General features: G+C 35.0%; 1 protein-coding gene across 4 annotated transcripts in view; it reads left to right on the forward strand.

Moving 5' to 3' along the window:
• LOC134530946 (probable peptidoglycan muropeptide transporter SLC46) overlaps positions 1-23400 on the forward strand; it is an 87378-nt gene extending 63978 nt beyond the window's left edge. For all 4 annotated transcript variants that reach the window (XM_063366282.1, XM_063366281.1, XM_063366283.1 and 1 more), the window contains 4 exons: positions 3393-3530; positions 5505-5588; positions 8138-8294; positions 23231-23400. In XM_063366282.1, coding sequence (XP_063222352.1) covers positions 3393-3530; positions 5505-5588; positions 8138-8294; positions 23231-23315 — 464 coding nt within the window. In that variant the 3' untranslated portion in view covers positions 23316-23400. The remainder of the gene's footprint in view (positions 1-3392; positions 3531-5504; positions 5589-8137; positions 8295-23230) is intronic.
• The last annotated feature ends 999 nt before the right edge of the window (positions 23401-24399 follow it).

Consider the following 24399-nt stretch of genomic DNA (forward strand, 5'->3'; position numbering starts at 1 on the left):
GGCTCACTCTTTCGGAGAAAAGTGGGTTTTTGCAGACCAGATTGGAGTGCCTTTTGATCAATAATGTGCTACATGCTTGAAGTGACACGTATTTTCATTTTAAAAATGAAAACAGTGATTCCAATCACTGAAAAACTAGTCACTGAAATCTGCTTGATTAGTGACATTTGTCTAGTAACCTCTGTGACCAAGGTGAGGTTACTAAATTTTTGCATTTTTTTACTGCTGAACGGTGATATTCAAAGCTGGCGATCCCAGGAAGGCCAGAGCTGTATATGCCATTATTTTGTAATTCCAAGTTGTTTGGTTTAGCAATATGTGGTTTCCTCTCCTCTCCTTTCAATTACAAAAAAAAAAATACAAATCTGCAGAAAGACTAAGACTATACTGTGCTCTGAAAATGATGGGTTGATCGGACCGGAGGCTGGTTTTGACCCCTAGCCATTGCTACTGGGCGGTGGCGATGTTGATATGATACTGCGGTAGTTAACAGTTGCCTGAATCAGATTGAACGAAGGGACATCACCACGCCATGTCTTGAACCTGGAATGAAACTCTTCCACAAAATGAATTCGGTACTGACAAACTCTTGATTTTTTTTTTTTTTTCATTCATGTAACATTACAAAATAGTTGGCATGGTCCAGGTTCAAGAGATCTCAAGGGAAGGGGTAATGGGTTTCAGGTGCTATGAAGCCGAAGATAAGGAAAAACCCAGAGAAGGGTTAGAATGTTAGCAGGCTATGCATGGGGAGGTACTAAGAAGAGGAGTAGTAGGCAAAGTGCTGACATGAGAGTGTGTTTGTGCGTGTTCCTGTCGCCATCCAACGAGGAGGACGAGCTGGGGGTCAGCCGAGAATGCCGGGACTCGAACCAGGGACATTTGGCTCTTCAGCCAGGAGCACCCCGACTGCTGAGCCAACAGGCCAGTCATAGTGTGCTCTGAACCTCCTTAATTGACGTGATTTAGGATCGAAGCATCAACACATGGCCAGACTTAACACCTTAGTGTGATTACAACCTCTGAGAACCATCTCTTCTCGGTGGCTTTCAGGTGTGAAGAAGGAGCATGTACATTAGGCGACCACGGCCGTGCCGAGTTAGTGATTTGGCCAAAAATCAGTGTAGTTTCAACAGGAATACCAAAGAAAATTAATACATTCCTATTTTAAAAAAGTTGTAAGAATCTGCTCCATGGCAAGCAGAAATGCATATGATGGTTACGATTTAATTAAGTCTCTGGTACCACTTTGTATACCTGTTTCTGATCTCGGACAGTCACGATAAACACAGAGCAAACTTAAAACTCTGCGCAGTGCAGTGGTGCGATCTGGCCGTCAAGGACAACAAATGTCCAAATCCACCCGAAAAAATTCAAATGTAAGCCGTTTAATGTGCCGGATTATAGTATGTTCCAAACAGATAAATGCTGGAATAAAGAATGCTGATTTTTTTTACGAAACAGCAAACAGATGTAAAAAAAAATTCTGGGTAGGATTTATTTTGGACCATAGCAGCACTGTACGGAAATGTTGTGTATGAAATGAATAAAATAATTTAAAAAATTGATGCTGCTTTATTTTTTGAAGTGAATTCGATGAATGTCTTACTTGACAGTCTGGTTGCCGCACCAGAAAAATTGTGACACCAAAAATTGCGACAGCAAACTGCGACAAGCTTGACCCTTAGTTTACAACCACTGGCTCAAATACCTCCATATCAACATCAGAATTATCAAAGAGCATATCCACGTCCATTACCAAACAATGTTCTGTATTCCCCGTCACTTCTCATGAGGTAGACGGCTGAAGCTCATTCGAGTGCAAATTTCGCCCTCGTTCGGGGGCTCGTTTTGACCTCACTGGCTCATTTCTCTTTACTACTTTTTGCCTCATTCAACATCTATGACTCTTCTCTGCATTTAAATTGCTTCTGCTTGGGTGATTTTGCTTGTTTTCTTTCTTTTCTCCAACATAACCTATTTTAGCTCAAACATTTTGCGATTAACGGCTCCAAAACCAAAATTAGTACCACGAAGAAAGTCTGCTCTACTAAGATATATTTACTTCAACTCTGTAGCTTTCATAGGCGGTGTCGAATCCTCAGCCGAAGTGACACCCAACCCTAAATCAAAGAAATTCTTATTCCTGTCGGAAATTCATGTCAAAACTGAAACACACTTGGAAACAGATGCTATAACAAAGACCTGTTTGCTATATGAATCACATAAAATTTGTGATATGTGGTATCTGAAATAATTATGGATGTCCCAGGATTTGAGGCAAGGTATGTAATGGTTCATGGGATAAGGTGGGTACAAGTGATACGGTTCTGTGATATGTGCTGTTCTCATAATATTATATACCTCTACAAACTGTTCTTTATTGAATATACATAACAATCAATAAATTATAAATGTGTATTATTGAGAAATGTTTCTTCATCACTGGTCATACAAAGGGCCATGAATCCTTTTTTTATGGCTAATGTCATAATTTGTTCAATAATATAATTAACATTACTAACAGATTATTATTATTATTATTATTATTATTATTATTATTATAACAACACAACAACTTCGAAATTATAGCACCACTTCAGCAGATGTTTTTAAAACCTAAAAATATTTAGACATTTTAAATTATGCAAAACAACCCTCTCCTGAACTTTCCCTTGGGCTAAGCTATTTACGCCACTGTTATGCATAGTGGGGGGTTTGAACCTGTTGAGTAGATGCAAAACCTTAAACTGTATCATATTTTTATTTTTTCAAATGATTTTTTACTCATACACAAATGAAAAACAGCAAACATTTGTTGCATTGTATGCAATAAACATGCAAAACAATAACTATTTATTGTATGACTACCATTTAAAACACAATAAAATTTTTCCTTTCAAATAGCTGGTTTCAGAAACATTTTGAAGTGAAACATTTTTACAGCCTGTAGGTTATGTCAAAGCGATGACTCATCAATGCATATTTATAAGTACAATGCTTAGGAGTGGGATTCTCTATTACAGGGAGTAGAAAGAACAACTAAAGTAGAGTCCAACAGCTATAAGTCTTTGAAGGTGTTGGTCACCATTTTGGTACAATTGTGAACTTCCAGTGTGTACTTGTTTGTTTAGTTTTATCATTCAAGTGCATTATTGAAATGTAAAGTTTCACTTCTAATGTGTAATAAGGTGACCTTGCATTTCTTTTTTAATCAATGAGTTGAATAACGATCTTCCAAAATCTAAATTATTTTTATGTATTTAACTTTTTAACGTAAGACAAATTTTTTTTTTGATCCTCTTGGAAACCTAGAGATTGACATAAGAGGTTTTGCATGTTGGGTGACGTCGTGCTGTTCCGGGCTGGGAGATGGTGTGTGTGTGTCCCAGGAACGCTGCTGGGGGTCCCCATCATGAACAAGGTGCTGGGCCTCAGAGACACGGTGATGGTGCTGGTTGGTGCGGCAGCACACGCTCTCGCGCGGGTGGTGTTCGGTCTGGCGGAGGTGCCCTGGCTCTTCTACGTAGGTGAGGACGGGAGGCCGCCAGTGGTCTCGCATTCCTGAGAGCTGACTCGTTAACTTTCTGTGGTATTTTGTTCTTTCTGGAATGAAACTTAAAATCAACAACGTCATAATACCACTCTTGATTTTAGATTTCGGTTTTCTTTGTCAGTACCATCCTTAATTTTAGATTTCGTAAATTATGACTACTTTATCAGTTGTATTATTCCATTTATTTTCAAGATCAAATCATGTAATAAAATGTGATACTTAAGACACTACATAATCAGCAAATGCAGAAATCATTTAGAAGTTTTTAAATAATAATTTGCGTTATGTTTGTTAAAAGTTATATGTTGTGTAGTAAAATCGTTTGCATAGTTTCAGTTCTCATTTTTTCAAGTCTCAATATTAATTCTATAGAGTGCATTAATTAGATGCATAAATACAGCAATACACCATAGTTTGTTTCTCATGTTCTTGATTCTTTTTCATCTAGATCCTTGATTATTCAATTAAATAAAATGCTAGGTAATGAGGAATTTTGGAATAAGTTAGCTATTTACTTATACCAACAAGGCATTATCCTAAAAATTGTTCCTCTCATATTTTTCTGATGTAACAGTATCTCACAAAATGTGCCAGCCATGTTTGTGTTGGAGGGAGCTTTGATAACTTCACAGTACGTAGACAAAGAACAGTCATTGTGGTATGTGTATTTAATAGGCCCGCCCAGTGAGAGATATGTTTCTATAGGTGAAACAAAGTGGTAATGTCTATTTTTTCTGATGTGTGTGTATGTAAGTAGGAAATATTACAGTTATCTATTATGTACCATTATGTTGTAGAATTTTGTGATCTTCTTTTCTTCAATTTTCCCTATCAGGGTCACTGTCGGTTAAGAATGTCAAAACTAAAATACATTGCTGTTATGTGTATTATTAATAAGTGTGCATATACAATTTCTTTAAAATTATATTTCACAATAAAATTTTTAAAAACTGTTTCTAGCAATAACCTTTGTAATTTTGATTATCTCATCTATTTTCTCTTCTTCTGAAAACTTGTTGGATTAAATTATTTATAGCTCATAATGTGTGATTCAAGTGAATTCCAGGTAACCTTGTTAATGAATCTTTTACATATTGAAAACTAAATTTAAAAAAAAAATTATTTAATATTAACTGAACCATGGACGAAAATCTGTGAAACTCCCAGGGGGGGCCTGCTGGGTAATGTTTGTATCCATTTCATAGTTACAATTTTGCAAGCATGAGTGGGTCCACTCATCGAGGGCTTTTTGATTTCTCCCTTCCATTTTCCCCAGGATCTATGCCCACGAACTAAACAGTCAAGAATATAATTTCACTACATTGCATAATTTAAACAAAATATAAAATTTACATAGTTAACAGTATATAAGATATAACTATAAAATTGATCTGACAAAAAATTTGTGTAACATTAATTAATAATTAGATACAGTGGAGAAAAGGAGAAAACCCTTGCCATGATTTCACATCTTGAACTTCTTAAGAATCTGACATATGTATTTAATTAAAACTTTGAGCAGCTTTTATGTGAAGAAAGCACAGTTAAGCATTGTTAATCTCAAAAATGATGATTAAAATTTTGTTTTTTAATTTATCAGGGTTACAGGATTGATAGGTTTCAATAATTTGATTGATTTTGAGGATGTAAAAACAGACACCTCAGCTTCCATCTGCATTTATGACTACTGCATGTAAATAGATCTTTGGTCTTGAAATTTTCTATAAATAATATGTATGTTCACCAGGATGGCAAAAAAAAAAATGAAAATTATGTCAGCATTTTTTCGATTCATAAGAAAAGTATTAAGATAACCTTGGCACGTTATCAAGACAAAATGAGAGGTTGATATATGGTGATAACAATGATGTTGGCAGGTTGATTTTTTTTTTCTTTACAATATATATATTACAGCTTAAAATGTTTGTGATCCTGTATTTAATTTCAGGAGGTACTATCGTAGGCCTTGGCCCGGTTGCAGCTCCCGTACTCAGATCAATCACTTCGAAGCTTGTGCCGATTTCAGAACGAGGTCAGTGGCTGATTAATTTTTGAATTTTATTCTGGGAACAAAATGATAGATGCTTATAAAATAAAATCTCATAAAGCATCACAAACTCATTGGTAGTCTTTATGTAGCTGTTATTTTAGTTTGTACCCAAACAAATACAGTAATTTATTGTGTGCATGAAATTTTGAACCAAAGCTCTGTGTCAATGGATTGTGCTGTGCTGCCCACTAGTATTTTTGGCACAATTTAAATTTGAATTTTTTTTAAAAAATTAAGTAATGTCACTAGTCATTCGTTTGCTGCAAGAACTTAAACTTGTTCCACCTCCTGTACACTCCCATTCAACCTTTGTCAGACCTGTCTCCCCAATTTTTCCCAGCCCTAGATCCGATTTTTGTCAAGTCTTTTGCCAGTCAGATTCAGTATCGTTTTATCCCTGCCTTGGCGGACGAACGTTGCCTTTTAATTTGCCTCCGATCCGTGACGAGAACTGCTATGACTTGCAAGCTCTTAGGGCAGGCCACTTCCACAACCTCGCCTGACGCGAGCACTTCTGGACATGATCGCAAATCATCTTCGCCAACGTTCAGTCATGCCGCGGTGCTCAGAAGAGCCACTTTCTCACTGTTATCAGCAGTCCTCACACCCCCCACCTCTCCAAGTTTTCCTGGGAACGCTGGCCCAGAGTGATGACTGGCTACTAACCCCGGCCAGGGTCGGCCTCTCCCCAAGGCCACCACGCTAGTCCCAAATGTACATGCTTATGCCACCTAGCGGTAGTTTTGCGAATCACTTCCCATGGGAGTTTGAACGCCCGATGAATGCCTGCCCTCGGGCATCTCCCACAGTAACCAGTACCCCTTAGTTCCTTCCCAGGCCACCAGGAGGCTAGTCAGCTCCATAGCCCTCCATGCTGCTAACTGTCGCCTCGTGCGAGACGACCTCTACTTGGTTCAGCCACACCTCAGTAGGTCGCGCTGACATCGGGCAGTACCACCAACTTCGAGATATCGAAGTCTGCCTTTCTCGAGAAGTACCTCAGTAATCTTTGGAACCTTTTGGTCCGAAAGCCAAAGCCTCCCCCTTTCTTTCTTTAACGTCGCCTTTTAATTACGAGTCTCTGCCGCCCAAACTTATTGCGCGCCGTGATTCGGGACTGACTGCTTCGCATCTACATCATCGGGACGCCTCTCCTTTTTTCTTTTAAGATGTGATCAAACTAGACAAGGGATGATTCCCACAACGGTAGTGTTTAGGCGTTAGTCAGTCCGTGTAGATCTAGCTCAAGTAGTCATGTCTTAGTTATCATGTCTTAGTTATCATAAACAATTATTTTTTTTAAAAATCATGAAACATACGCGGCGGGTTCGTGTGCTCAACAACCGGGCAGATCCTGGAAGACATCACCCTGTTTGACAGGGACCAAGTACCAGGCATTTTCCAAGGACCATATCAGTCTCCATGGGCCGGATGACTAAGGCCCTCTGATGCCCCGTCAGCTGTTCCACTTCATCCAGCAATCTTCAAACCACCAGCCCTTCAGTTTTTAAAACCTTTTCGGACTACCATCCAACTATGACGTTTCTTAGATCAGACGGCCAGAAGTTTCCTACGACTCTTTAAAATGTTTATTGTCACAAACTTTATTTAAATTGTGTTAATTATCTATATAATTTTCTAATAAGGGCCGGCCCATTCTTTTAATAATGTGATATTAACCCATTTTGTATATGTTTTCTGTTAATCAACTTATATTATATACTTATATTATATAATTGAAAATAATCAAAAGTAATATAAAAACAGAGGAACTAATGTCTGAATGAAATTATTATTTTGCCTTTTGAAACCAAAATATCCACTAGTTACCCCCAGTCATCAAGAGAGACTGAAGAGATGTAACAGTGCCTTACTTTGTATGGTGGGCTTGCTAAGTGGGTTTGTTACGTGGGCTATCTTAAATAGTGGGTTGTTAAAATGGAAATTTTAAAATAATTATTTTCTTTAGTACAAACAATATATTTTTTTTTTTTCGTGGCTGTTTCTTCTACTTCTTTTGCAACCAAACAGAAGCCAAATTGTAACAAGTCGTTTTCATATATTTGGCTTAACAGCTGGGTTATTAGAGATAGTTGAACTCAACAAAACAGTTCAATGAATCTGGCAGGGCACCATAGCGTTTGCCTGGAGTGATTTTGGGCAATTGTGGAAAACCGAAATCCAGATGGTCAGACCGATATATGAAATTGGAGTGTCTGGAATATGAGAGTATTGTCTTAACACTGTGGCACCTTGCTCCATTAATTCTTGTTACTTGAAGTATTAAGTTTCTACAAATAAATTGTTCTACTGGTGGGTGTAACTGAAACTGTGCATTGCTGCTACTCCTTCCACACCCACTCAGGAGAAGTGGGTGGGTGGAAAAATATGAATTTGAACACTGGGTTTCATAATGTAGCATTTTAAACTTGATTATCAATATTTAAACCTATGTACTTAATACACCCTCAATTTTTCCCCTCTATGCACAGATGTTAAGCTAAGTAACACTATGTTACATCTTCTTCCAGGAAAAGTATTTGCAGTTCTTTCGGCAGCTGACAACGCAGTGCCTCTATTCTCCGCAGCGATCTACACTCAGGTGTACAACGCCACCATCAACACGTTCCCAGCCGCCATATTCTGGGTGACTTTTGGCAGCCAGATGATAGTCTTCATACTCATGCTGTAAGTTCCTTGCTATGGCGTAGTCAAGAGAGAACATAACTCCTCCCATGGCTCCGAAACAGTTTATGAACTTAAATAACTTACTCTGTGTGTCCTGTGTTGCCAACACTCATGCACATTTTTCCTCTAAATTTAATTTCTATCTAGCTTTTAAAAAAAGTGTGTGTGTGGAGTCCATACTTGACAGAAGTGAAACTTCTTGCTTATTATATTATTAGGTATGGGAAACATAATTCTCTTTGGCTGAGGTCGCAGATAAAAAAAATTATGTGTGCAGGAACGCAAGTGCTAAATTATGCTATTATGTAAGTATGCACGTGTGAAAGTAAGCAATATGCTGGTATAAAAGTATGCAGGTATGCAAGAATGCATGTGTGCAAGTATGCTGCGTAATTTGTTCCTCTCCCCAGACATCTCCTCTTCCGTTTCCCCCACCACATTCCTAACTATCCCCTGCATGCGATCAAAAATTTTGTAACGCTTAAAAATTGTAGTTTTACTTGAAAAAGCAGGAGGAAAACCAGCCCTCCACTCAACATAACACTTGCTCATCTATGACAAAAGTGGCTGCCAAACAGCATTCTAATTACTGCAGCTCATTCTGTGACTGCTTTTAACATGATGCAAGCATTACTCATCTGTTCTCAATAGGCTTGTGTGAATATTCAAATTTTTGGATAAGAATATGAATAATAAACTACGTATTTGTATTCAATTTGACCTCGAACACTAATACTTCGAAATAACGAATATTTGTTTGCTTACTAATACTTGACATATTATAGCTCATATGCTTGTCACATACCAATGTTCACGGGTGAGATTATGTAATTTGTGCAATATAAATACCCTTTTTTGATATTTAATAGGACTTCATAATCAAAAACAAGAACAATGAGCAACATTTTGAACATGCAACAAGTATTAAAAGATTTTTTTCCACTACTGTTTTGCAAAAAAGTACATAACGAATAATTCATTCTTTACCTGAATATAATATATCATTTACATGTACACTGGAACCTCGTTACTACGAGAGCTGACGATGGCGGAAAAAATTGTTGTAAGAACAAATACTCATAATAACCTAGAAAATTGAAGTCAAAGTTAAGATTCCTGAACCTTCTAAAAATGTGTTAAATTCACACCGTAACTCTAAAAGGTGCACTTTAGTGAAAATGCATGAAATAAAAGTTATAGCAAATTAAATTCCAAATTGAAAAGGTCTCTATGATTTTTTTTGTATCTACAATAGTTTTCGTTTTAATCAGGAATGAATTGGTCTGACACATGAGGGAGCAACGTAACACAGCTAAGATAGCAGCTGGGGCCACGGTCACGTCCTGAAGGAGGGGAGGTAAATGAAGCTGAGAAAGGAAAATAAAAGAATTGCGAGAAGAAGGTTGCGTGAAGGGAGGGGCGAAGGCTTCCCATCCTGTGTAGGCTAGTTTATTTTTAGATTTCCCCCTATATTTGAAAGCCAGCGCAGCAGCTAGCTACTAGGGGAGAACCTTGGCTGACGTAACAACGCACAGAAGCACTCTAAGGTGCTTTATGCGCAGCGGTGAACATCATCAGATTATACCTTCTGGTTAGGTTATGTTTGTTAAAAACATAGACTTATTATATACTCACACATTAAACCACATAGAATTACAGGAAAGCTTCACTATAAAGAACATGAAGGGACCAAAAAATAGTTGAGTTTGTTATACTGAAGTTCTTTATACTGAAACATAAGCATTGTTATAAATATGTATACCGATAAACACATGAAACACCTTAAGTGTTTTAAGGTTCAGTATCTCAGTCATTAGTCTATGGCCGCTTGAAGAACCTGTTCACATACTCTCTGCTGATGCTTTGTCTATGGTCAGGAGACACATTGTAGGCAGAGCTGCCAACCTCAAATCACACCCATCAGTAATGACAATTATATTAAAAAAGTACGCGTAAATCATGCACAATAAATTTTTCCTGAGGAAGTATGGCACACACAAGAGAAAACAAAGGACAATAATATGCAAAAAAAATTAAAAATGTAGGCCTATGTATATGAATACAATGAAAATTAATGAATCGAAGAAAAAAACTATTTGAACAATACAATCATCTGAATATGTAAGAAATGTCATTAATTTTACAGTAAATTTTCAACCTTCAATTCAAAGTATTCAAAGTTATACTTTTGAACAATTATATTTTTATTTGCTTCTTTTATCCTGGTTGGATAAGAACTGTCTTATAAACAAACAACAGAAGACAAACAAAAGAACTTGTAAACAATAACTCTGCGTTCGTTACTTTCGTTTTTTCAGATGTAGCGAAAAAACTACGATATGGATTTATTGCTCGTCATGACTATAAAATGTTCCGCCTGTTTCTTTAATTCAATGTGCCCTCTACAGTCATCCCTTCCACCATGTGCAATCGAAAAGTCAAACGTGCATACATTACAAAACGCGTGGTGTTCCAAAACATTTGAAGACAAGCATGGCCATTCTTTTGAATAGTTAGGTCTTAGGTCGATAGTTTTGAAGAATTGCGTTCTTTTTTTTATCCCCCAGATACACGCTTCATTTCTACAACCGGCCGGTAGCCTACAACTCACGTAGTTTCGGTTTCCTACCACGTTCGTGCAACTTTGGATTTCACTCAAAAATTGAAATTAAAAAAATCGAAGGGTTGGGTTAGGTTAGTCACAACATGCTTGTTTTCATTGATTTAGCGGCTGAAGTGGCGTTAATACCGAAACGCAAAACTTCGGAAATCTTCGGAAATTCTTGCAGGGAACCGAAACTACGTGAGTTGTAGGCTTCCCACAACCGGCACTGAAGAACACAACCACAGAATAATATTTATTCTGTGACACAACACTATTGAAAAAAGGAAAAAAATTTCACGTCTGTAGACACGACAAAAACAATATGGTGAAAAAAATGAATTTCAAGAAATAAATTAAAACAGCACAGCAGTGTTGCCAGGCGTAGCACACAAAATTCGGGTACACTTACCTCAAAATTCGAGTACTTACGGGTACGAGAATTTCTTATTTCGGGTATAATTCCGGTACACACACACAAAAAGATTAAAACATAAATAAATAGCCATCTTCTTAAACAAAAAAAATTTCATATATGACACAATCTCATAGAAAACTTTTATAGTTTCAAGGCCCTTGTGAACAATATTAAAACGTGTGGTTTTGGCAGAACGAGGTGGAAGGGGTAGATTAGGTCTCAAATAAAAAAAAAAGGATAATTTAGAGGTCAGGAACAAATAACTTCGATAATATTATAGTTTTTAGTTACCAGTTCAATTATATTATATGATAAAAAGTAAATTAAAATGAATATAAGATCTTCAAAAGCATTACCTATATATATAACTTTTCCTGGTACAGTGAAGAGTGTTTCACACCCAACTACCCCTCTTTTTTTAAACAATACCAGACCCTCTTAACGCATGGCTATGCTACTGCTTCTTTTTATGAGTATTACTGGTGAACAAATGGGCATATAATTTTTTTAAGATTGGTTTGTAATATCAGTTGATATGTACTATTTTTGAGAATACTGTACCTATGTATCAAGCTTTCCGAATGATTGAATGCTTTGTGAGAGAATAGTACCGTCAATTTTTGTAGTACATTACCTCTGTGTAGTTCTTGACCGTGTGTTTACACTCCGTAATTTTGTAGCATAAACAGGATAAAATTTGGTTTTTTAAGTGTGTGTGTTTTCTTGTAGTTGACATCGCTTTAAACACCAAATTTTTTATTGGGGTTAAATTGTAGTTATGTACATAACTGTTTCTATATACACTCGTAAATCGTGGTTTTAGAAGTGCGACAGACTTTCGCAAAAAAAAATTACACAAATTTTTATATGACACGTGTGTTTAACGATTTATAGAAAGTTCAGGGATTATTTGTGGGAAATTCAGTCATCAAAAGATAAATCGTCTCCAGCAGTGACATGTAGTTGGTTTGATGTCTGTGGTTGCAGGTCTGCATAAACATTTGCATTTGTCAATTAAGTGAAATAAATATAAATAGCCAAATAACTCGGACGTTACATACGTTTACCAGGCAATTTCAATTGAAAAAAGACTCATTGAATAATTTAATTCATGTAAACCATGCACAATTAAAAACGCAGGAGTAGTAATACCTACATAAAAACAAGTAACTCAATCAAGTGGTTCTACACACGAAAATATTTCATATTTACTATTAGTTCACCTGTAAATCCCCAATATATTCCAAGTATGTTGGGTCAAACTTAACTCTAGAGTTATCTCACAAAAATTAGCTAAAAAAAGTTACTGTTATAAAACATTGATTTTTTCGTTTTCTAAAATTCGGGTACATTTGCGTACCCGAGCAAGTCTTCTCGGGTACCAGGTACAGACACAGTAATTCGGGTATGCGTACCCGAATTCGGGTACGTCTGGCAACACTGCAGCACAGGTTAGCCAAAGTACCGTACAAAAATTATCGTGATGTAAGTAGCCAACAAACGAAAAGTCCGAGAATATGTACTATTTGTATCGTACAACGGACGTAATACCATCCCATTATTATTTCAAAACACGAGAATTAATCTACTCATGTCGACAGTACATGCGCACACATACTAGTTCCGTTATTGTTTTTGTTTACGTACACGCTGTTACGTTTGAATAAGAAAATTAAAAATAAAGTACAAGTTTTTGGATGGTAATTTTTTTCAAAATTTGCCTCAAGGTTGTTCGTTCAAGTGAATATTTTTGTTTCAGGAAGAAACGGACCGTCGTAAAATTCGTTAAGATGAAATAAAATTCAAGGTTATTATATACGTTTTTGGCGGGACCAAACAATGAGTTCGGTTAAGTGAAGTGTTCGTTTAACTGAAGTTCGTTGTACTGGTGCTTTCCTGTATATTTAATTGATACCCAAAGTGTAAAACTCATTAGTGTTGCACTACATTTTGTAAACTCAAAATTGGCACAATATGTGCTTTCATTAGCGAATAAATACAGTATTTTTGTTTGTATTACATGATATTAATTCAAAGCTCATGTCTTTTAATCTAAAAAAAATTTGCCACTTAGAATTCACTATGCATTATTAAAATTTTACATTTAGCATGGTGAATTAATACAAACATAGAGAATTTCACGCCCTTATTGAAAAATTTGTCTAGAGTCTTTTGTTTTAGTTTCTTCACACTATTTTAAATGACAAAAGTTTCAACTTGTTGCAATTTGGCTAGTTCTTCAGTTGTTGCACCTCTAAAAATTGCTAATGCAATCCAAGGCTTCGCTTGAGTAGGGACATCACAGTCCATTCCTTCACCCCTTCATTGTCTTCTGAACTAATTGATTCCTTGTTCGTATTGAGTCTCTTAGTTCACTGTCAGTCGTTTCACCACAAACATGAAGATCATTTTCTGCTGTGACTAAGTCGGAGTACTGATACACAACAGGCATTTTCTCTGTCAACAAATTCCAAAATTCTGGCTCTTGCATTTCACCTTGACCTCCCTCCTGTTGGTTTACTTTGTTTGTCTCAAGCTCATCAACATGCAATTCATTGGGGCCGTGGAGATTTTGACAAAAGCCAGCATGTCAGAAATATAAAAGAAGCTGTTTTACATTAAACCAGTTGTTTGTTTAGTAAACCAAATTATCCAAACATAAATACAAAAATAAGTATAAAAATGTTTTTTTTCCACCACTGATTACATGATAAATAACACAAAACTCCGTAGAGGACAGAGCAGTTATAATATAAACTTTACCAGTTTGACACTGATAATACAGACTTCCGAATACAGTCAAATGTTTCATTCCTTAATAATATAAAAAAACATTCTTTAAAAAAAAATCAATGGACCTTGCATTAAAATCTTCATCATACTTTCACTGTTGTGAGAGGGGAGACATGTAATAATACCAATAATAATATTATTTTTATTTTTTGATTGCCCTATTAACTCATACACATTTCTTTGTTAATATTATTCAGTAGTGGTGCACAGTAGCAAATTTTAATGTCGAGTCGAGTAGGGAAAAAAATAGGGTTGTGCGAATGTTCGGTATACCGAAACCAAAATAGAAATTTTGCTACTTTCATTTTCGATTTCGGTAAGAATTTCATCTGTTGAAGTTCGTTTTTAGCTAAATATTTTGAGCCAAATGAAAGTTCAATAGCTTACCGAAGTTCGTTTGTTCTAGTTGAAAAAGAACTCGTAATTTATTAAAAATGTAATGTCTTTATATGATTTGCATATGTTATTACTAATAACGTAATAACATATGCAAATCATATAACGACATAAATTAGAAAAAGATTTCAGTTGATTAATTTACGTGGTAATGAAAAAAACTCACGTTAATGAAAATACGGTAAAATCATAATGTGAACAAACATGGCCGATAAAGTAAACAAAATTCAAACGTGATATCAAAACAAAATCATGCAATATTTGAAAAATTACCTGATTCATTTGCCTTCAAACAGTAGTGTAGGTACTATATTCGTAAAACATATATTCCAGAACTGTTAGTACACTATTTAGTATTTACCGTATACACATAAACAAAGAATGTACCTACTTTTATTCGCGCACAGCAAAACAAAAACATTGTCGTCGGTTTTATTTAAATTTTACATACTCTGTCCGCCATTTCAAATCCTCATAATATACAGCCAATTAGACAAAAAGGTCAACAAGTCACTGCGTGTAATGACCACTTGGCAGCAACCATTTGTTATGTTTTGTTTTGACAATGTCCCTTTGCCTGGTCTACAGCTTCCTGAGCTAGCCATGTGTGACAGTGGTGCAAGATGGCGGCTGTTCCGCAGCAGTTCCGCAGTAGTCGCGTGTTTTTTCGTCAGTACCATGCACGTGATAAATATATTATCATAGACTGTGACATTGTGAACGACTGTAAAGGAAATAGTCTGTGCGCTGAAAGATCTGGATTGATTCTTGAAATTTACGAATGACATGGGGATGTGTTGTTGTCTAGGGCGGATGTTGATTACCTATATTAAATATTACATAAATATCCTATTCTTGCGTGCCTGATGCAACACGTGATGAACATGAACGAAACAACTCGCGCATGGCATGATGTGCCAAAACAGAACAGATGATAGGATAATTAGAAAAGCCTAATTTTAAATCTGAAACAAGTTCATGTAGCTTTAGTGCATCTCAACCTTAAACTGGAGTAACACAAGCATTTTATTGGTTCGTCATCTGTAGAAAATTTCAAATGACATTTGAGGTTATATTGTATCCTGCTAGCATGTCATCAAACATGAGTATATGAATTTGTCATTTTTAGATACATCAAAAGGCACCAAAATGATTTATGTAATAGAATTTATTACTGGAGAGCAAATTTTGGGGCACTTTTTTTCTTTGTTAATTAAAAAATTTCGCTTAACTTTCGTTAAGAATAGATTTATCTCATAGAAAAATTCATTTTCGTTTCACTTTCGCGAAACTTGATAAATTTATTTTCACTTTTATTTCGTGTGGATGAAGTCACTTTCGCACATCCCTAGAAAAAAATTTGAGCATTTTCTATTCAAGTAGTCACCATAACATTTTTTTTTGTCATTTTCCTTTTAATCTCAACTAATGGGATAATAATGACACAAAAGTATTCACTGCACATTAGTATCTCATGATGGTTTTTGAACTAGTGGTGCACCGATATGACTTTACCGATTACCGATTCGATTACCGATTATGAGAGCAATAATCGGCAGATACCGATTCAGTTACCGATTATAATGAACAAATTTTTTTAAGTGTAATAATGCACACAAAATTTTTTATTCCCATGTGAATTTAATAACAAGATTAGGTAAAATTGAGAATACAGTTATAATAACAGTATAAAAATATATAAAATACACTATTAGTCATTGAAAGGGGAAATTAAATTAAATTCTATATAAATATTTGTTATTGTAAACTTGAACTACAGTCTAATAATTGTAATTTACAATGGGTAAGTTTTTGTTGCGGAAAACTAGCATTATAATCGACTATCACATAAGGTTGCATCAAGAAATTACTGTTTAACAATGTAAACATGCTGCTTTATTTTGTTCACTTGAGTTTATAGAAAAATGTTTCCACACTTCACTTTTTTTCTCCCTACTAGCCATCTCACTATAATTATATAAAAATGACTAAAAACCAATTCTAGCACATGTGATTTTATTTATGTTGACTGAATATATAAAATTATAAATACTTTTTCACTTTTCACGTCACATACAAATAACAAACGGATAATGTTACCAAAGACGCCCATAACGAGTTTGTAAAACGCAGTGATAAAAACTAGAAGGTATCGGGACCACGATTTTGAACCGCTACTACGACTCGAAAAGATCGATTGTCATAGAATCCACTGCAACTGTTTGTGGTATTTTGATTGCGTGCCATCTATTTTACATGCTTTATATTAGCTTCACCTGTATGTTTGTCTGTCCGTCTGTAACTCTGTCTGTCCGTCTGTAACTCTTTCGACTAAGAGTGAGTGACTCATCACTGTAAAATGTCCCACCCATTTCATTACGTTCGTTAGCCGAGCGGTCTGAGGCGCGCGACTTCTGTGACGTCAGCTTTCGGATTCAGCGATCGTGGGTTCTACTCCCGGCCACGCCGAAAAAAAAAATGTTTTTTTTTTTCCCCGGTAAATTCTAATATTATATCCATACATAGTGATGGGTCGAGTCACCCTATTTCAGCATCGAGTCGAGTTCGAGTTAAACAAAGAAATTTATCTTCGAGTCGAGCTCGAGTCGAACTCATAGAAATTTGTCTTCGAGTTGAACTCGAGCCAAACTCATGGAAATTTGTCGAGGTTCAAGTGGCAGAATGATGAGTGAAATAAATATAAGTTAAATATTTCGTAATATAATATAATTATTGAAAGTTGCACTACACATTTTGATTTTTTGTCTTTTTTTTTTATCTTCATACTGACACTTAAGTAAAAATGCACATCCAAGTGACGAATCAGAATTGAAGTTGTTGATGACGGAGTGTTGTAAAATTTTTTGCAGCACTTGAATCTAGCTGTCTGATGATCAATTTTTTCAAAAAATTCCCAAATCTCTGCTCTTGATTTCTATTCGTCACTTTGTGACGTCCCAGGCCGTACAAACATATCCATTCCACTAATACTAAACCGTTTATGATTGATGTGACGCCGGCGACGCAAAAATTACTTTCAAGTTTAAACATAAACATCAACAGCCTCAATTTTCCGTTCGGCCATGGAAAACTGGTTGGAGATTTCAATTATTGTTGATATTGATTTGTCAAAGTGGCAACATTCCCTGACTGTAAGATGACTTACGTAGGCCATTGGCCCAGAGTTAAAATGGCGGCTGTCTAGTGTTTAGTAATATTATTTACTTCCAAAGCTGCCCGAATATTGACGATGTTCGCGGTCTTGTTCATGACTGAATCTAGAGAACATTTCTTAATTCCGTTATAGTTAAATAAAGGTATTTTGTTGCAATTAGAAATATTAAGTGCATAATGAATGATGGGATGCACTGTTTGCGGTTATACACGATCGAAAATAAATAATATTTCGACTTCATTTTCAAGGTTTTCAGTGTTGGATCAGAGGTTTTCCACTAGGCAGGCCAAAATAATACATTTTATTTTATTTGAAAGTGCATGGTTTTAGATAAGTACCTTCACGATTGGAAATTGTGCAACATTATGGTCGAGCCAAAAACTAAACTTTGACGAGACTCGAGGACACGATCTTAATCAACTCGGTTTTCGAGTCGAGTTTAGTTTCGCCGGCTCGACTCGACTCGACTCGCTCGATTTTTCGAGTCTCGACCCATCACTATCCATACATCTAACTGCAAATGATTCGTAGAGACTTTACCATTTCTTTGTGACGTTGCAACTCCAAATAGTTATCTCAGATGGTAATAGGTAGTGTCGGTAACTCATTTCCCTATGATAATTATACATAAATATAGTTTAAAAAACTAAAAAAACATGCTTTTAAAGAATATCAAACTAAAAAGTTAAAAATAAATATAGTTTAAAAAACTAAAAAACATGCTTTTAAAGAATATCAAACTAAAAAGTTAAAAATAAATATAGTTTAAAAAACTAAAGAAACATGCTTTTAAAGATTATCAAACTAAAAAGTAAAAAATAATTTTAAAATTAAATTTATGACAATAGTATATAAGCAATACTAGTATAAATGAGAAAAAAGCATGGGGCGCTTAATATTCAAAAAATATGGCACAAAGCGCCTCAAGCTTTTTTCTCATTTATACTAGTATTGCTTATATACTATTGTCATAAATTTAATTTTAAAATTATTTTTTACTTTTTAGTTTGATAATCTTTAAAAGCATGTTTCTTTAGTTTTTTAAACTATATTTATTACTTCTCTGGCTATACGTAATGTACAAGGCCACTAAACAAAAGACGAAACGTAAATAAACGTGTAAGAAAAATGCATTTTTTTATTGTTTGAGGCAATGAGATGTATTAAACTTAACGAAATATCTGTAATTATGATATGACGCAGTTAGATGAATTTTGTAATATATACAAATATTACCGTATTTCGTCCTAAAATGTGTAACAAAATATTACACGGTAAAAACCTACTTAATTACGCCAGGACGTAAATAATCGGCAAAGTAATCGTTAAGATAATCTCCGATTACGATTAATCGGAAAGTACTCATAATCGCCGATTACGATTCATCGGTATCCGCATCGGTGCACCACTATTTTGAACCACTATAATAGTGCTAACTGCAGAGTAGCCTAGAGTCCCTACCTACAGTATTTTACTACTACAGAGTTTTACTACTGTAATTTAGCAGTCAAGCAATTGGAATTTTTCGTACAAAAATGTATAAGCAACTAGTACTTATTAATAAAAATAATAGGATTAGCTCTTTTAAATTATATTATAAGCACAAGAAAACTAAAATGTGTTTGTCCAGTTGCATTGCAGTTAAAGACTTTAAATTTAGAATGTTAATTTAGAATAGATAGACACTGTAATTTTATTGCTATTTTAAATATTCAAGTTCATTATTGCTGCATACACCATACGCCCAATACAAGAATATTTGGGGTGTATGTACAATAATATTGTGCTTAAGCTCGGTGGGTAAAGTAGCAGAGCCGTAACATTTCATTTGCCCAGTATATATCATTTTATTTACAGTAACTGTGGTGCATCATTGATGGTAGTTATTGTGCTTCTCTAGTAACTATGCTGCTTGTACAGTAACTGTAGTTCAGTTATGGTAATTATTGTGTTTGTGCAGTAACTATGGTGCTTCATCCATGTTCATTGTGAATTGTTAATTTTTCTCACTTTACGTATTTTCAGCTAGGCGGACAGTAAAATAGACATGTATTTGGTACTTTTATTTCTTTTCAATGATGCACCGTATGAATAATATTTATGTGGAAAAGGATATTCAAAGCCCATTTTAAGAAACTGTTGTTACTGCAGCAAAGTCTACAAAATTTTGAGTATGGCGCTTGCATAGAAGTTTTATTTTTTGTGTTTGTAGTATAGGCTATAGGGTAATGTAAACAAAATCATGACAACAGTGCGCTAAATGACCGCAAATACGTTCAAAGAAAAATGAAAAGAAAGTTTTAAGGCATGTTTCCACTGAGGCAACATTTCAGCAACATGTGGAATGCGACATTGCTGCCAAGCCCAGAGTATTCACGCTGGTTCAACAGATGTCCCATGGCACACGCAACAGTGTCGAACGCGTCACTCTTTCTGAGAATCATGTCGCCTGTCGGGTGTCGCCAGCTGTTGCCGAGCTTTCCTTTCTGGTCAGGAAACAGGTGACATGTGGAGGCAACTTGAGTGATCCAAGCTTTTATTGAGTAATACAGGCAGTTACCAATACTGTGGGATGTTCAGCTCCCATAATAAAAAACAATAATTTTAAACTTAACATAGTGAAAGAAATGGCGGCTTAGTTTAGTTGTTAATTAACAGGGTGGAAAATGAAATATGTGATTTAATGGGAGAAGAAATTGTTAAGATAAACCTTGGCTATTTATAGATTTCTCTAGTAATCAGAAACCCTAGCATTACCAACAATATTATTCCTGGTGGTACTAAAAACTGCTAATTGGTTTCAGATTTCCTTATTTTTGGCTCATATTTTTCTATGACATTGGTCTGCAACCTGCAGCCCACATACAGCCTGCCATGTGAATTTTTTGGGCCGCCGACAATTTTATTTTTTCTTCTGAAATAATTTTTCCTTCTTAAATATGATTAGTAATGTAAAAAAATTTAATACTGTTATTCATTTTGTTTTAAATATGATTTATTCATCCAACTTCATATTTTCAGAAATTTTATTTTATAAACTTTAAAAAATATTGGTTGGCAGACCTAAAGTAAAGCCTACTTTAATATAATACATGTTTGATTTAAATGTAATTAATTATTTTTAAGATACATTTTCATCTTGCAAAATGATGACAAATTATCACAAGTAAAAAAAAAAACTGTCTTTGTAATGAATATTGAATATGGTATATTTTTTATGTTCGTGGTACAGAGCGGCCTGCAACACACTAGCCAACAAAATATTTGGCCCTATATTCAAAATAGATAAAGATAACTGTAATAGAATGTTATCGTAATCTTCTTCACATATTCTAGAGAAAATTTTGAAGAGGGCTTATTCGTTGGCCATTAGCTTCGTCACAAAATCATCTGTAAGTTCTATACTCTCTAAGAATATCTCCTTCTCCACCAACAGAGTTTCCTTTTTTACTTTGCGGCATTCTAGAACAAAAATACAACAACTGCTATCATTTTTTCCATTTTGACAAAGAACTGCATGTGTTTGTAGAAAGCAGTGTACACAGGTAGACAACAGGCAATATGTTTCCTGCCATAAGCGACGGTGGAAATGATTCTTGTACAAACGACAGGAAACATGTTGCATGCGACACAGCAATAAAATGTCCCATCGCCTGTCGCTTGTTGCCTCAGAGGAAATACACCTTAGTTGTACGAATCAGGCGACTGTGTTTATTATTGACAGTCAGTTCTTTGCATTTGTAAAGTCATTGCTATTTGTGTACATGAAATGAGATTTTAGCTGGTCAAATTTAAAATAAAAATATTTTCATGTTGAAGTAAGTTAATTTTCACTACGGGGTACAGCTAAAAATCAAAGAAAGTGGTAAATTTATCTCTGCACACGTAAGTGCAGAGGCCGCTTTCTAATGCTGCATGTTCTCTGTGGTCAGCCATGGTAATCCCTCTGCGGGAGATCCAGTTTTTCTGGGAGTCTTTCGCAGGGTGAGGGGGGGAGGAAGTCCATGCATCAACTCGGTAGGGGTGGAAGTTGGTAAATAGTGATGGAACAGCTCTGGGGTACATGCTCGTTCAAGTAAATTACTGAAACAAAAATTAGAGATTTGCTTGGCTTTTTATGTGAAAATTATTGTTCAGATACCCAAAAATTCATCATACTTCAAATTGTCATACGATAATTTCCATGAGCTGTATGGATATATTTTTTTGAACTTTTTGAATGGGTAATTTAATGTTAAAAATTTTTATTTATGTTATTTTTAAGTATTAGGTGCAAAATTTTTCAGTTCAACATTTTTTATCAGTATAGTCTCACACAGGCAAAAAAAAATTGGTGTGTTCTGATGATGATACGAGCTGTGAGACATGAAAATTGTACCATTTGGACATAGGAATAATTGTTATAAGATCGAGCCTTAAGGCCATGCTACAATAGGATGGTGCTGGCAGATGCTCCTGTGATGCTGCTGACACGGTGCTGGTTCCAAAGTGTTTGCATGCTACAATAGATGCCGTATCTTGGACGGTTAGCATAATTCCAGGTCCTTATATAGATGGCAGGGTTGTCATATATATATATATAATACGTTTCACTGTTTGCCAAAACTATATGAATTGTAGACAGTAAATTGATATATGGTACAAAAATAATGCTCAATAAAACTATGTAAACGTTCATTTCAATCATGTGCTTTTCCTTATCAAAATTCTGTAAATAAAGTAAACATAATTTATGTATGTTTTTACATGCTCATAAAATACTTGCATATTTTTGGTATTTGTTAATTAAAGCTTTTTCAACAGTACGCTTACGTTTACAATTCACTGTACGTTTCATGCGAGATTTCATGTACATATATTTCAGTGTCCCATAGATGTTAAGATTCAGTATAACTTAAATATTCAGAATGTACCAGTGTAGCTTTTTATTTAGATAAGTTTTAAGGAACATAATTTAACATTTAATCTGTATGTTAGATTTTTTTTTTAACTTTCCTTTTACTCAGAAAGACAAGCATATTCACTCTTGTGCACAGCAGTGAACTTTGCTCGGCCAGTGACTAGGTTGGTAGTCTGGGCTTCAATAGTTCAGTGTCCTGACACAAGATTGTGCTGCTGCTTTGGTGTTTGAGTCACTATTGCAATTTCAAAGTGAAGAGAGTTCATTTAAATTGTATTAGACATTTATACATAGTATGTAGAATTTATAAACAGTTTGGAGAATGTGTGTATTTATTTTTTTCTGTGTTTGTTTTTTCATACTACAGATATTTTTAATATTTGCCATTTTTTTTTCAAAAAAAAATTATTTTTTCTTTCTCAATTTCAATCTAGTACCACACTCAAATATTATTATGATATTGGAGTGAATTCCACATACATAGTACTCTATTATTTAGATACCTGCACATCTGGATCATATTGATCCCCAAATAATCCCAAATTCTTAAGAGTTGGCAGTTAAGCTGCAGAGAGCTAGTAGTTTGTGCACCAATCTCACATGATTTTGTCAAGCCCTCTCTGAATCTGAAACGAGTGTTATATGTTTGCAGGGGTATTCATCTGTCGCTTGCTGGCAGGCGACTTGAAGCCGAAAATGATATCGCAGCAATCCCACCAGATGACGGCATAAGCTGACGTGAAATATTTGAAAATCACTTATTTTTTAACATTTGAATCATTTATTTATAATTTTAAAATAAAATAAATTGCGTAACACATATCAAGGCGTTTTGATCTGACTACATATATTATTTCCCCATTTGTTCAGTTTAGATTAATGAATATATTTCCTTTATTTTGAGACTGTGCTATCTATATAGTGGCTGAAATTAATTTTGTTTTCCTCACTTGAGTATGATTTCAGTTTAGTATGTATTTTTTTTTTCATAAATACTTTTTGACGTGACGTCTAATAAATCAATGAACGCCGGCTGCACGCACGAAAAAGTGTCCCACTACGGATGTGTCCTGTTTGCTCATTGTACGCATGCGTGGCATCTCTTCATGCTCATTGTACGCATGCGCGGCATCTCTCTTCCACTCGATTTGACTTTTCAATCATATTTTCGTCGTTTGAATTATTAGTATTATGTAATTTAACGATCGTCCACCGATTTTCAGCACAATCGGTACAGTTATTTAAAAGTAATGTTGAATATTCAAATACGTTTTGAACCAACAATGGTGTTTTACAGTTACACATAATTATTCAAATTACACCCGGGATCTTTTGCACAATGTTTTAAAAAATATTGTAACACATTATAAATAAGTTTGGTGTAGTTGGGATGCGTATTTGTTATAAAATTGTGTTATAAAAACGAAATAATATTATTCCCCTACCGTGATCAAAATTTTTATAAACATGTACCTTATATGACATTTGAAACTTTTATTTTTCAAGTATGGCCTCATGGCCGTGCGGTCAGCATTGCTAATTTCTGATCTAAAGGTTGTTGGTTCGACTCCCAGCAGCTGCGAATTTTTTTTTGTACTTGTAAAAATAAATACAGCGCACGCAACATTTCAAAAGTAAAAAATATATTTGAATTAATGAATGAAAATAAAAGTAAATTTATTAATTAAATTGTACATTTCATTTCACTCCTTTGTATCCATACAAAATAGTGATAATTCAATAAAAATGATTCAATTTTATTCATAAAAGTATGCAGAGGTAGATTTTATCATACAAAAGTTAGAAAAATTAAAAAAAAAT

This window comes from Bacillus rossius, chromosome 3 (assembly GCF_032445375.1).
Source record: "Bacillus rossius redtenbacheri isolate Brsri chromosome 3, Brsri_v3, whole genome shotgun sequence".
NCBI lineage: Eukaryota > Metazoa > Arthropoda > Insecta > Phasmatodea > Bacillidae > Bacillus > Bacillus rossius.